The 15249-nt window shown below is 35.7% G+C and overlaps 1 protein-coding gene across 1 annotated transcript; it reads right to left on the reverse strand.

Annotated features, from left to right (window-relative positions):
* Positions 1–1107: 1107 nt before the first annotated feature.
* LOC133856535 (cytochrome P450 94A2-like) lies at positions 1108–2793 on the reverse strand. Its single transcript, XM_062291587.1, has one exon. The coding sequence runs from the start codon at positions 2742–2744 to the stop codon at positions 1203–1205; it is 1542 nt and encodes a 513-aa protein (XP_062147571.1). The 5' UTR covers positions 2745–2793; the 3' UTR covers positions 1108–1202.
* Between the last annotated feature and the right edge of the window lie 12456 nt (positions 2794–15249).

Below are 15249 nucleotides of genomic sequence, written 5' to 3' on the forward strand. Positions count from 1 at the left end.
AGATTGAAGTGTCGGAGAATAGCATTTTGCTTCACCCTCAAGGTTGTCATTCGTCCGGCTGGGGTTCATGAGGGGTTGGGGTTCACATTTGCGACGTGGGGTTCGGAGGGTCTACGCCTTCTTTGCTTGGGGAATATGCGTCATTTTGACATGCTTCTCAATCCGCGTCATTTTCTTTAGACGCCTTTAAGCCGTTGATAATGTTTCGATCTACGGCTGAAAAGTTAGGTGCCTATATGTGTCTTTTGAATACTTATGAATTTTCAGACAGTTTGAAACAAACCGTCTGAAAATTTACATTTCTAGACGGTTTTTTTCAAACCGTCCACAATTAAATTTTTTTTTTTTAATCAAGTGATTTTTGTCACCATTTTTTTTTAATATCAATAATTCCAGTCGGTTTGAAAAAAACCGTCCTGAAATTTAAATTTCCAGACAGTTTTCTCAAAACTGTCTATAAATTTATCAACGGTTTTATTAAAACCGTTTGGAAATTTAAATTTCCAAACGGTTTTCTTCAAACCGTCTGTAAATTTATGGACGGTTACCCAAACCGTCTATAATTGTCATTTTTTTTTTTTTTTTTTGTAGTGTAAGTAATTTTAAGGAGACAAAATGTGTATAATACTTGAGTAACATCTATATTTATAGAGATTTTGGTGTAGTCAAGTGGTTCCCTAAATCCTGGATTTAGGGATTTACAGTTAAAGGCAATGTGAGCTCGGATGCACGGATCTTTCGGGATTCGCAGCTGTATAACTCGGGCGTACGAATTTTTGGGGATCCGTTATCTCTATGGTACGACTCCGATTGCACTTCTTAGAACGAAATATATGAGATTTGTATCCCTTAAATCTCGGGTGATTATGAGATATCCGCAATCTCGGATGGTGCAATGTGGTCGGGTTGGTTGGCCCATTTGGGAGGACCAACGGGGCTCAAATGGTTCAGTTGAGCCAGATACCTGAGGAACCAATATTTTCACTAACAGGTCGAAACATCTAATTAACTTGATCATAAAAATAAGTTCAAAATTAATACTTGTAATTTTTTTTTTTTTTGGAATAATTAATGGTTTTATTTATATAATTAATATAAGTTACGAAAAGTTCACATAAAATGAAATACACAATCCAAATGCAAAGGTCAAACCTAGTACTAGTATAATTAAACGATAAATACGACCAAACCCCAATCACTAATCATTCTTTCTCATCCCTCTCCACAATCCTCACCGGCAACCCACCTTTCATTTTGGAAGTCAATTGCGGAACAAACTCCGGCTCCACACCTTCCTCCAACGCCGGCACCACCTTGAACCGCCTGAGAACCCCCGCGAGCACCCTCTTCATCTGCAAGAACGCCATCTCCTTACCCAAGCAAATCCTCGGCCCCGCCTGGAACACCGGATAAGTGTACGCGTCCCTCCCCACGAACCTCCAGTGACTGTTCTCCGCCTCGTCCTTCTCCAGCCACCGCTCGGGCTTGAACTCCGCCCAGTCAGACCCCCACAGCGTCTCCAATCTCCCCATCGCGTACGGCATGTACGTCACTCTCATCCCCTTCTTCACCACCGTCCCGTCCGGCAGAACGTCATCGTTCACGGCCTCCTTCGTGTCCGCCGCGACTGGCGGGTACAACCGCATGCTTTCACAAAGAGAAGCGTGAGTGTACATCATGTCTTTGACTTCGTCAAAGACAGGCGCTTCGGATTTCTCTTTGATTTCCTTGAGAACCTCGGATTCGACATGCGGATTCTTGGAGAGTAGCCAAAGATACCATGTCAATGCCGAGGAGGTAGTGTCACGCCCAGCAAGTATGAAGCTTATTACTATGTCGGTCACGAATTTCTCATCCGAGTGGCCGGAGCTCAAGAACCGTGACAAAAGGTCGACGGAATCGAGCGAGGTCTTCTCTCTAAGCTCGTGCTTCTTTTCTCTTATTATGTTCCTGGAAAATTCTTGAACTTCTGAGACTGCGATTCTCAAACGCTTCTCGGACCCAATATTCAAAAGCTTCTTGATTTTCCAAACGAGTGGGATTAACGCACCGAGCCTCTCGCTACTGATCTTGACGCTTTCTTCAAACGCTTGAGCGAACTTGGTTTGTGGAAGAGAAGGCAACAGGTAGGCGGGGTCGAATCCGAAAGCGATTTTGCATATATTATCGAAGGCAAACCTTTGAAGAATGTCTTGGAAGTCTATGATAGTTCCGGTTGCGGCAGCTGAGGAGAGGATGGGGATGAGGCGGTCGGAGATCTCCGTGTCCACGACGGTCTCGACGAATTTGCGGAGAGACTTGGTGTTGAATTCGTGGCTGGCGACTTGTCTTTGGAATTTCCAGGATTCGCCGTCCACGTTGACGATCCCGTGGCCGAGGAAGTCTTTGAGGGTTCCGTTGAAAAAGTCTCCCTTGCCGTAGTTGTGGAAGTTGGTCTTGAGGATGTGCTGGACGACGGCTGGGTTGGCAGTTAACACCTGGCGCGTGCCGACGCTGCGATGGAGGACGTAGGTGGCCGAGGGTGAGACTTGGAGGATGTCTGAAAGCCATTGGAGACGTCGGTCTTGGTTAGCAAGCACGGCCAGGAAAGAACCGATTACAGGGTAGGATCTTGGGGGGCTGACGGTGGCGGAGGGCGGTGGAGATGATTGCTTTTTGGGTGTTGAAGCTCTGGTAAGCAAGAGGATGGAAAGTAAGAGAAGGAGGAGAAGGAAAAAAGTGGCAAGGAGTTCGAGGAACAGCATAGCTACTATTTGGTCTCAGGTCTTTTTGACTTTTGTGTTCTGTCGGATGGGAAATTTATTTGGTTAATGGATTGGCGGGGGAATGGTATGGTTTTTATAATGTCTAAAGTGGGCTCTTTTTTTTTTTTTTTTTTTTGGTTTATTGCGCTATTTGACCCTTATTTTTGGGCATATTTGTATACATGCCTATTTGGATTCTGTATTTTACCCTTGATTACTTCTTTCTTCGCACGTCACACTGATTATCTCGGTCCTGGGTTGGGATCCTATTATTAGTTTTTTAGTTTTTGTAGTATTTATGGCTACCGACACGGTGAAGGGACTGAATTATATATATATATATATATATATATATATATATATATATATATATATATATATATATATATATATTTATATATTTTATCTCTTTATATATGTTCCTCTTACACAAACATATATACAACAAACACTATTCAGAATGAAAATGAAGTATTTTATAGTTATGTCACCGTGTAGGAATAGAGTTATCTTATTTTATTGTTCTTTTGTAAAGTTTTAAGCTTAGGCAATTTTTTTTTTTAGGGGAAATATTTTGAGAAAAATCACTTATTTTTCATTAGTCGATGGAGGCAAAAAAATGATGTCAAATTATTTTTGAGTGCTTGGTTGACATGAAAATCATTTGAACACAACCATTATCCATTCATGACAAAGCTCATGACTAATGAGGGATTGCACATAGAGGAGAAGGGGAATCAGGCGGTTCTGCATGGTGTTTGTTGGGTGCTGCATGGTGTTTGTTGGGGGTTGCGACGAGGCTGGCGTCGAATGGTAGATGCATAAGTAGAGTGTGATGGCACCGACAAAAGAGGATGACTATGAGGTGGGTGAAGTAAGAGATTATTTGCGAGAATGAGCATTTGATTTTACTGGAGAAATGATTTAAGCTTTTAGAAAATGTAAGCAATTTTCCTAAATTTTATACAAAGAATTGCATTGACCTGAAAAATAATTCATTTTTTAAAACCTTTTAGATGACGATTTTTATTTTTTATTGTATTATGACGTAAATATAAAAATAATTTTTAAATCTTTTATAAGTGTTTTATGTTTTAAAATTTGTTAAAAAATAAAAAGCCGTCTTAAAAGGCATTATCAAATTATCCCTTTCCCTTTCATTTTACACGCTACATCAAGCTACATTAGTACATTCATTGTTGCTCAAATGATTTAATTGGTAAAATGAAAATATATATTTAAAGAGTTATATAGATATTAGATCGATACACTTGAACAAGGGGCAATAAATAAATAAATCAGCTTGTGGGGTTAGAATTGAAAAGCGGCATTAAGGTTTTAACTTTTAACAATATATATGGCGATTGGGCTTTTCTTTGGGAAAAATGTTAGATTTACAACAACTGTACAACAACCCCTCACATGACGGTAGGTCCCGAAGTTTCTTGGATGTGATGTGATTGTGTTTTAGACTGAGTCGATACCACGTGAGAAAATCCCAATCTTCTATTAATATGGAATCGTCCATTTCTTTCTTTCTTTCTTCATACTTTTATAAGAGCAATGCTACACGTAAAATTCTCTTTCAAAGTATCTCAGCATGCAATTGGGGAATAACTTTTTAAAACCGAACAGGTTGACCCCAAAAAGACCAGAAATTGGTCAAAATTTTTTTGTCAATTAAAATGAAAGTGCTTCTTTTTATGATAAATGTTTACGGCAATTACAACAACAAAATTCTTCGATTACATTTATACTTGTTTTCCCAATCTATCAAGCAATTAGATGGTGTTGGAATAGATTGACTTTCATCAGACATTTTCACTTTGCCCATACCGCGTGTAAGCATTTTCTATTAATGTTTCGTTTCTTTCGGCGTAAAATAATTTTGGTATTTTTTGATGTTTAGTGGGAAAGAAAATAATAGTTAATGTTAAAATGATTTTCGTATAACAAAAAATACTTAGTAAATTTTTAAAAATGATTTACGCTTTTTAAAAGCATAAAACAGTTTCTCTAGACAATAGATGTAGTCGACCATTTTTTAAACGACGCAGTCGACCATCGAAGGAAACCGACAATCATCGTTAGATCCCAACAAGCCAGATTCCGGCACTAGTCGGAATCCGACAGGTGCCAGAATCTGAAAATTTCTGTCGGAATTTGGCGATGTTCGACTACCGTCGCCAGATTCCGGCCAGAATGGTTGGATCCTGGCCATCTTGCAGTATTTGGCCAGAACGATCAGATCCCTGCCAGTTCTGGCTGGGATCCGACACAAATGGCCAAATTCCGACAAGCACAAATTACCGGCCATTTTAAAAATATTCTTTTAAAATAATCCCAATTCTAAAAACTATGATTATTGTTAGTCAATATGTATATTTTAATTAAACATAATTTTTTAGTTGTTTTTTTTTTATATATATTATTTTACATTAATATTTTTATATTGTGAATAAAAATTAATTTTTATAATTTAATAGGATTGAATGAAAATATAAAAAATATTTATAATTTTTCCTATGCGTCAAACACTAAAAAATGTTTTCGCCGAAAAATATTTTTCTGAAAAATGACTTTCCGAAAAATATTTTATGATTAAAATCATTTTACGCCGAAACAAATCGAGCATAACTTAAACGAAAAAAAAAAAAAAAAAAAAAAAAAAAAAAAAAAAAAAACATAGCCCACATGTGACTTAAAATGTCTATTATACCCCTACATCATAAAAAAGTAAAATCCAACAAGCTTTTTTTTTGGTCAAACTCTGATTGTTGTAATTGGTCAAACAATATTAAACTGCATGTCCATATCGTGGATTTTAATTATGTAAGCCAATTCGTCATGTCACACAAGGTGGTTGGAGAACTTTCCTGGTGACGTGCATAATAATCCATGCACCTTCGTCATCGGTGATCAATTGTAAATCTTAAAGAATGTAAGTAATATGAAGCGTGCGTCAAGCAAACCCAGTGGCTTCTCTCTACTCGTGGAAAGCCATCGCCAAACTCTCTACGTGACTACATGCACTGTCTGCCTCTCTATGTCACTCTATAGCTTCTTCCAATATATATATATATATATATATATATATATATATATTATAAATTATAATGACAAGGTAGTATGATAAAAAAAAAAAAAAAAAAAAAAAAAAAAAAAAAAGTGGTTAAATTTAAAATTGGTTCATGTGCTTTGGTGTTTATCAAATCAGTTTTTGAGGTTTTAGAAGTATAAAATTCGTCCTTTGACTTTTTATCGGTGTAAAATTACTCTTTCAATCCATTTCCTTGAGTAAATTGTTTGTCACCTATACAAAAAATAAATAAATAAATAAAAATGAAGAAAAATGAAAACTTAACTTATATCCCCAAAGTATAAATGATTTTGTAATTGTAACTTCTCCTCCTATAACCTCGTTATCATGGCCAGGGCCCGCTAGCTATGATTATGATATATATACTTCTTAAAATGCAGCAAATATAGGACAAGCATGAAAATGCAGCAAATATACTAGTAGTTTTTTTTTTTTTTTTTGATGAATTAGAACCTTCATTGATCAAACACTGCATACAACATCTCTCTCCAGCAAAACACTGGATGCAAAGTCCATAAAAGGAACAAAACACTTTCTGCCTAACAGAACAACTAGAGAACAAACCATTACAACAAACAGACAGAAAGTTACAATTTCCACAAATGAACAAGCTGAGCATTAATGCCTGTCTTTTTGAAATTCCCTTTAGCCATAATTCTGGATCTAACTTCCCACTTAATTTGTTTCACCAATACCTCTTTTGTTCTGGAAAGATTGCCATGACACAAGTCATTTTTTAACTTCTACAGATGATAAACCGAGGCAACCAAGTAGAATCTCACAAGCTCCTACTAGTGAGCTTCGCTACACTCCAGCTCACCACTTATTCCCATTCAACAGCAGGATTAACTTCCTTGCAGTCTACCAAAACAGCCCTCCAAACACGCCTGCTAAAGCAGCAGTGGAAAAATAAATGTTTTTTTTTTTTTTTTTTGAAGGACAGGCTATGATATAGTTCTTAAAATTCAGCAAATTAATATAGGACAAGCATGAAAAGTTGTTTGCTTTTTTCTTTTTGTGGGATCTGAAAAAATTGGTTGCTATCTTTAACTTAAAATAAGAAGGTTGAAAGATTGTTTGCTATTTTTTTTTTTTATTATTGTGCTTGCAAGATGCTGGTAGAGTGCTTCAATCGATGGGATAGACAGGGCATCTGGATTAGAGTTATTACCAGTGATTATGAGAAGAATGAAGAAGCTGGAGAATTAAAATTACATGCATAAAGCAAAGGAGAAACATTTGAGGTTTTGCTATGGGGTTATCTTGGATTCTATATAATTTTGTAAACTTTTTTGGTTTGTTTGTACCTCTTTGAGGATAATGACAAAAGAACAAAATATGTACCTTCGATTTTTTGTTTTAATCTTTTTTGTGTTAATGTATTGTGTTTTGAAAGACATTTTATTTTTATTTTTATTTTTTTTAATTGAATAAGGAAAGGGTTACAAGGGTGAATCCTTCCCATTTCTGATCCGTAAGGAAGAAAGAATAGGAGATCCAGTGGAAATGCTACCAAACACAAGGTGGGTAGCGGCCCATTTAGCTAAAATATGTGCCCGAAGAGTGGCACTTCTAGAAATCTTTATAGCACTCCAGCTATGAAAAGCAGCAAGATCAAGTCTGATATCTGAAATTAAACGAGCAAAATGCCAAGAGGAAAAAAGATAAGGCTGATTCACAGCTAATATTATTAAAAGAGCATCCCCTTCAAGTAGAAAATCACTAGTACCCATAGAAGCAACAAGCCGAGTAGCAAGAAATGCTGCAAAAGTTTCACCAACGAGGATATCAGAGACATTTAGCTTTTGAGTCACTGGAAGAATGATATCCCTAGAAGAATTACTAATAATAGCCTTTGCCACAACAAAATTATCACGGATAGCTACATCAAAATTCCCTTTGAGGCAACCACACTACAAAAAAAAAAAAAAAAGAGAATTATGAACGGTTTTTTTCTAGACGGTTTCTAAAACCGTCTACAAAATTATCACAGATAGCTACATGCAGCCCCTTGATCTGAACCCCAGCCCCTCATGAACCCCAGCCGGCCGAACGACAACCCTAAGGGTGAAGTAAAATGCTATTCTCGGACACTTCAATCTAAAGGGTCTTTCCTTTTTGGGTTCGTTGATTCACACGGGCGACGAGATCTCGGCGGCGGGATCGAGACAACGGGAGAGAGTGCCGGATCTGTCAAACCCACGCCGGTGTGCGTGGGTTTTCAGCCAAATCTGGAGAGGTCGTCTGGGTTTTCACCGGATCTGGCAAAGTTGTCTAGGTTTCCGCCCGGATCCGGCCGAAACCCACGCTCGGCATCTCTCTCTGCCGGATACAGAGAGAGATCCGGCCGAAATACCACGTATTCCGGCCGGTTCTCTCTTCCTCTATCTTTCTCTGTCGCCGGCCGGTGTGCGTGGGTGGCGGATCTCTCTTCCTTTTTTTCTTTCTCCGTCGCCATCCGGATCTCTCTTCCTCTCTCCTTCTCTGTCGCCGGTTGGCGTTTGACCCGTTCCAATATCAAACAACTTATTCAGACCATATTAATTAGTTTTAATATCAAAAAACTAATTAATATAAAAAATAATAATAAAAAAAAAAAATAAGTCTGGACGGTTTTGCCCAAAACCGTCCAGAACTGTTTCTAGACGGTTTGGGCCAAACCGTCCAGAAATTTATTTAGCGACATTATATACTGGACGGTTTAAAACCATCTAGGAAAAACCATCTGGAATTGATTCCAGACGGTTTTTTTGCATTTCTAGACGGTTTTAAACCGTTCAGAATTTACTTCTTTTTTTTTTTTTTTTTTTTTTTTTTTTTTTTTTTTTTTTTTTTTTTGTAGTGCCAGAGAAAGGTGTTGCCAAAGAGAAGGACAAGGCAACAGATTGCCATGCTAAGTAATGAGATTGTAAGGTAACTTTAAGATGTTGAATGGCAAGACCTAGGTTAGGCAAAGTACCTTCATGGATCAATTTATTCCTTAACTGCCAAATGAGGTCCATAACAAGAACTGGAAAAAGCTGAAACTTACGAGAATTTGTTAAAGGAATATCCAAATGAGTCAATGGATAGATAAGAGCGAGAATACAGTTAGATATAGGCCTCGAAGAAAAATAGGAGATGTTAAGAGCCCACGGTGCAGATCTCCAAAGATTCTTAGCTAATGCACAGTCCAGTAAAATATGGCATAGAGTTTCCAGAGTACCATTACAAAAAGGGCAAACCCAAGCATTAACGTCTTCTAAATGAATAAACCTACCAATATTATCTCTAGAAGAAAGAATATTCCAACCTATTTTCCATAATAAGTGTTTAATCTAGCTTGAAGCTTAAGACCCCAAAGAGCCTGCAAAACAATCAGTGTAAAGGGATGAGCTTTGGTAGAAGGTGTCAATGAAACTTCCTAGCAGATTTAACAATAAAAATACCAGAAGGGGAAGGAATCCAAGACCATTTGTCCTCAGTACTAATGCGGGGGAGATGAATTTAAAGAATTATTTGGATAGTAAGAGGATCAAAAAGATCATGAAGAAGATCCACATTCCACAACCTCTCCTCAAGAAGAGTAAGATCCACAACAAAATAAGCTAGAAATGGACCAACAAGAACCTTTCAGAAGCAATTTTCGTTCTTCAATAAACCCTTCCAAATCCAAGAAGATTGAGGCTTTACATCAACATCAAAAAAAGAAATGTCATTGGAAAGAAATTTTCCACTAAGAGCTTCAACCCACAAAAGAGATTCCTTGGAAAGTAGCTAGATTCCATCCTAATCTTGCAAGAAGAGAGTTATTAAGGAATTCCATAGAACATATGCCTAAACCACCCAAAGCTTTTTGGTTTACAAATATTCTCCCAAGATAATAGGGGCAAATTATGCTTCTTGTCTTGAGAAAAACCCCACCAGAATTTATGTAGCATCATGTTGATATCATAACAAAAATGTTTCGGGAGAAGAAACAGAGACATTGTGTAAGATGAAATAGCATTAACCACTGATTTGATCAAGGTGGTTCTTGCTGCTTGTGAGAGAAGTCTTGCTTTCCATCCTGTAACTTTAGCTAAAATCCGCTCTTTAAGATCAATGAAAGAAACAATCTTCTTCCTATCAATAAATAGAGGAAGACCCCAAGTATTTAGCTCGAGCAGGGATAGGAGGCAACCTCATAATAGAATTGATTGAGGACTTGATAGAATCCTTGCAATTACGACTGAATAAGGCTGCAAATTTTGAGACATTAATACTTTGGCCCGACTATAGAGAATATGTAGAGAGATAATTAATGATTGCAGAAGCTTCCATTTGATTTGCCTTGAAGAAAATCAAGACATCATTTGCAAAAAAAAAAGTGAGAAATAGGGGGATTGGATCTTGAAATCTTAATACCATGAAGAATACCCATGGATTCTTCCTTCAGGAGAAGTCTTGATAAAATTTCAAAACCAAGGATGAAGAGGAAGGGAGAGAGAGGATCTCCTTGTCGTAGACGACGCGTTGGAAAAAACTTACCATAAGGTGCACCATCCAACAGGATAGAAAAAGAGGATGTAGATAAACATTGACTAATCCAATTAATCCAAGTAGGATGGAAACCAAGCAATTTAAGAATCTGAAGAAGAAAATTCCATTCTATAGAGTCAAATGCTTTTTCAATATCAAGCTTTAAAGCCATAAGACCACCATTCCCTTTTTTCTGTTTCATGGTATGAAAAACCTCATGAGCTAGAATAGTGTTATCATGAATATACATACCCTTCAAGAAAGCCGATTGAGTTGGAGAGATAATCTTATGAAAGAGTGACTTAAATCTATTAGACAAGATTTTGGAAATAATCTTGTAGTTGAAATTTATAAGACTAATAGGCCGAAAATGATGAACCGAAAAAGGATTATCAATCTTAGGGACAAGAGCAATATTTGTATGATTGAATTCCTTAAGCATAAAACTTCCTTTAAAAAAGGATTGAACCGAAGTAACAATGTTGCTCTGAACAATAGGCCAATAAGTTTTATAAAAAACCCTGTCATACCATCAAGACCAGGAGCTTTATTAAGACCTAAATCATTAATGGCAGAAAAAATCTCGATTTCATCGGAGATAGTGCATAAGGTAATATTTTTTACGTCAAAGATAACACTATCCACCAACTCAGACATACCTGAATCCAGAGATGTATTCTTTGAAGAGAAAATAGAGTTAAAATGATTTACCAAATGAGAACCAATATTATCTCTTCCCAGAATATAAGAACCATTTGCCGAGAGTAAGCAAGAGATGAAATTATACCTTATTCTGCAAGTCGTGGAAGCATGAAAAAACTTTGTATTTAGATCTGTACATGTAAGCCAGAGCTCCCTAAACTTTTGTTTCCACAAGATTTCTTCACGCAAAAGCTGTTCTCGCAAATTAAATTGAAGGGAAGCTTCCTTAGCAGAGTTGCTTAACGAATAAGGACTGGCTTGATGGTAAGTCTTGAATTATTTGATTCAAAACCCTTTAATTTATGTTTGTTAGACCTAGTTTGTGTTGTATATATAACATTTTGTTGTAGTTTTATGTTATGTCTTATTTTCTAGTATTAGTTGAAATCTAGTTCAAAACACTTAAATTAGATCTAAAAATACATCAAGGGCAATATGGTCATTTTCAGAGTTCGAGGTTGATCCTGAAAAAAATAAAAATCGTCCAAGGCATTTCGATCGATCGATTATTTGTATAGTCAATAATTCGATTGATTGACTTTCAATCGACCCAACTTCGATCGATCTAGATGCGATCGATCGAAATATATTCGACCGATCGACTTCGCATCTTTCAAAAGGTCCAGATATTTCCAAATCTTTGTGCGATCCAAATCAAAAGTTGAGTTCTATGGACAGAAATGAACGGCGACCAGCTTTGAATACTTGGCTAGAATTAACTCTTGTAATCTTTTTGTAAATCCAATTTCCTATATATATGGAATTAAGATTTAGGTTTAAACATGCATCTTTTGGGGGTTTCGGATTTTCTTAGGTGTATCACTTAATTTCTTGTGTTTTTAGTTTCCTTTGATGCACGTTTTCGGGCTTAAATCCAAAAAGCAACTTCCTTTGTTAAAATTTTTTCAAGTTCTAGCTTAGGTTTTGTTCTTCCTTTTCATTTCTTTTTGTAATCCGAATTTTCTTAGATTAATATAGTGTTCTTAGTTTATTTCAATCTTGTTTTTTTTTTATTGTTTTCCTTTGATTTCATGCTTAGATTAGTTTACTTCATGTCTAACTAAACCCTTTCTTATGGTTTTGATCAAATCTCTTCCAAAAGCCATGAAATGTTCTTGAGATTTTCTTGATATGTGTGCTGATTGTGTAAGACTAGAGGATATCAAAACTCATGCTAAAAGGTTTTGTTATCAATATTCCAATCTAATTATTCATAAAAAAGGGATTCGCTTGTCTATGAATTTTCTTGATTTCTTAAATAAAACCAACGTTCTTGAAAGAGAACGATGTCTTATGCAATGATTCGATTTGACATAATGCATGTTCACTTATTAGAGTTACCTTATAGGGTATGCTAGGGAGAACCGGTCGTTTCACACATTTGGTAGTCTAAACCGTTTTTCATGTATAGTGTAACTTTTATGTGATATGATTGGTGTGATACTAGATATCTTATCATTGTGGCCTAGTTAGGGTTTCTATGTATTGTGTATGCTTATTAAGACGTTTTATATAGTAGTAAGCTAGGGAGCATTAATCACCCCACATCTTTCGTAGTGTAAACGTTTTTTAATTATAAACTAATATTTACGTGGGGTTGTTTAATGTAAAACAAGATACTTTATCATTACATCTTAATGAAAATGTTTTCATATTGACGCCCATTACACGCTCATATCATATATGTTAGGAAGATCCATATAGACTTTGAGCATTTCATTAGTTTAGGATTTGATGCGATCATTACCCTAAGTTTGTTTTAAGTTTGTTTCATTTTCCACTTTCATTTTATCACTTGATCTGTTGTAGCTTCAATTCTACAACTTTACTTTTGTTTTTATTTTTAAGTTAAGTTAATACACTCTTTGAATATTCCGTTATGCAAAACAACTCCCTAATCCTTGTGGTTCGATAACCCTTACTATAGTAAAATTGATTCGTATTATTGCGAGTGATAAAATTTATAAATTTAAAATCCACGTACGTAGTTGTCTAAACTTGAGCGTACCACTTGGATTTCACTAATTTCAGGCATTAGAGTTTTAATCCGAGACTCAATATGCCCAAAATGATGAGAATTCCAGGATTTAAGAGCAGACTTTGTACTTTTCCACTTCCTACTTAATACTTGAAAGTTGATGCTCAAGTAATGGAGAATGGAGTTAATTTGTTGTTTAATGGGAGTTGATTCTTTTTTAGCGTCCTACATTTTGCTTAAAAATGTAAATAAAATAGGGATAAATGTACCATTGGTCCCTGTGGTTTACCATAATTATTTTTCACTTCCTATGGTTCAAAAAGTTCATGGGAAGTCCTCATGGTAAGTAATAATTACAAATCGATTCCTGAAGTCAATTTTGTTAAAAAAATTTGACAGATTATGTTAAATGACACGTCAGCGCCACATTAAACCAATAAGATGGCGGCACGTGTCCATCTGAATAAAAAAAATATAAATTTATTAATAAATAAATAAAAAAAAAAACTTAAAAAAAACAAAACAAAAAACAAAATAGGCAAAGGCCAATGGGGGTGGCCGCTGGGGGTGGCGCGCGGCCTCCCCAAGGCCCTTTGCCTTCTTTTTTTTTTTTTAAGTTTATTTATTTAGTTTTTAATAAATTTATATTTTTTTATTCAGATAGACACGTGTCACCATCTTATTGGTTTGATGTGGCGCTGACGTGACATTTAACAAAATCTGTCAAATTTTTTAACAAAATTTGACTTCAGGGATCAATTTGTAATTATTGTTTATCACGAGGACTTCCCATGAACTTTTTGAACTATAGAGAGTAAAGAATAATTATGGCAAACTACATGGACCATTCGTTCAATCATCCCAAGAAAATATGTAGATTATAATACGCCTCTTAAATCAGTGGATACCTTTGTCCACTAATTTGAAGTTGCATAACAGTGTATGCAGTGAGCATTAGACTACCAAACTAACGGTGAACAAAAAATAATACACCAACCCATAAGCTTGAAATAAGACAACATTCCATAATAAAGATCAAATATCATCGTTGCCAAAAACATTTCAAATTTTTAGCTCCACAAAAAAATCTTCTCCCACCAAAAAAATTTTGTGCCTAATTAGAATGAATTGCACATAAACAGATTTATCCTTTAAAGTTTATTTTGCAACTAACACTTCTTAGCAAAATATAGCCACTATGATCCCTGCAAAAAACCTCTTTCAATGGTCAATATATGAAGCTATGCAAGCATCAAATAGTAATTATTTACAATAAACTAAATGACAAATTATATTAGCACATTAAATATGACTAAAATTGTATATAACATGCGGCAAACATGTTGGACCCACAATATGCAGCCAAAACTCATTTCCGAGCTTATGAAATTTCAGAATTACCCCTTGTCACTGAGGATGCCCAATAACCAGGCACTTACCATCAAGAAAACTATAGTTGTTATTCCATAATTTAGTTAAAAAAAAAAAAAAAAAAAAAAATGCTCTAGATGACTATCAGTGACACGGAAAATTCCTTAGAAATACTTGATTTTAATTATCTAAAAAAAAAAAAAAAAAAAAAAAACCTGACTAGTGTGAGTCGTGTGTGTGAGAGAGTGATGGTTTGCCAAAAAAATCATAGAGCTTCAATCTCGCCTTGTATTAGAATATACAATGACTTTTTTGACCTATACTATTTTGTATTCTCTTTACCTATCATGATTTATGATATGTGTATTTTTTTTTTTTTCCTGATCTTTTCTCTTTCTCCTTTCGGCGTAAAGGAAAGGCCTCAAGGCAGAAGCTTAAGTTGACAAGCAGCTAGAGCTAGCCACGTTTTATAACATTGTTTACTTGTCACTTATCCAAGCAGAAGCAGAGCATCATAAACAACAGCAACGGAAAAGGAATCCCCAGGTTTAGCAATTCCTACCCAGGAATTAAAAGCAAAATAAAATTATATAAATAAAAGATAAAACCCATTTTTTAAACTTTCAAAAAATTTATATAGCACAACATCACATATATAGGCTGTGTTGATGCAGTTTTTTGGTAGGTGATGTGTCAATTCACGATTTGTTTGATTTTTTATTTTTTTGGAATTTACAAAATAAAAACTGCGTCCGGAGATGTTGACAATCCATCTCCGATGCCTAAGTTAGTAGATAATTTGATAGAGAATATTCGAAGTAATTTTGAAGAGACAAAATGTGTATAATACCTGA

This window comes from Alnus glutinosa, chromosome 14, assembly GCF_958979055.1.
Source record: "Alnus glutinosa chromosome 14, dhAlnGlut1.1, whole genome shotgun sequence".
In the NCBI taxonomy this organism is placed as follows: domain Eukaryota; kingdom Viridiplantae; phylum Streptophyta; class Magnoliopsida; order Fagales; family Betulaceae; genus Alnus; species Alnus glutinosa.

What these genes read in the sequence shown, in the direction of transcription:
- LOC133856535 (XM_062291587.1), bottom strand. Translation starts at nt 2,744, where the DNA reads ATGCTGTTCCTCGAACTCCTTGCCACTTTTTTCCTTCTCCTCCTTCTC.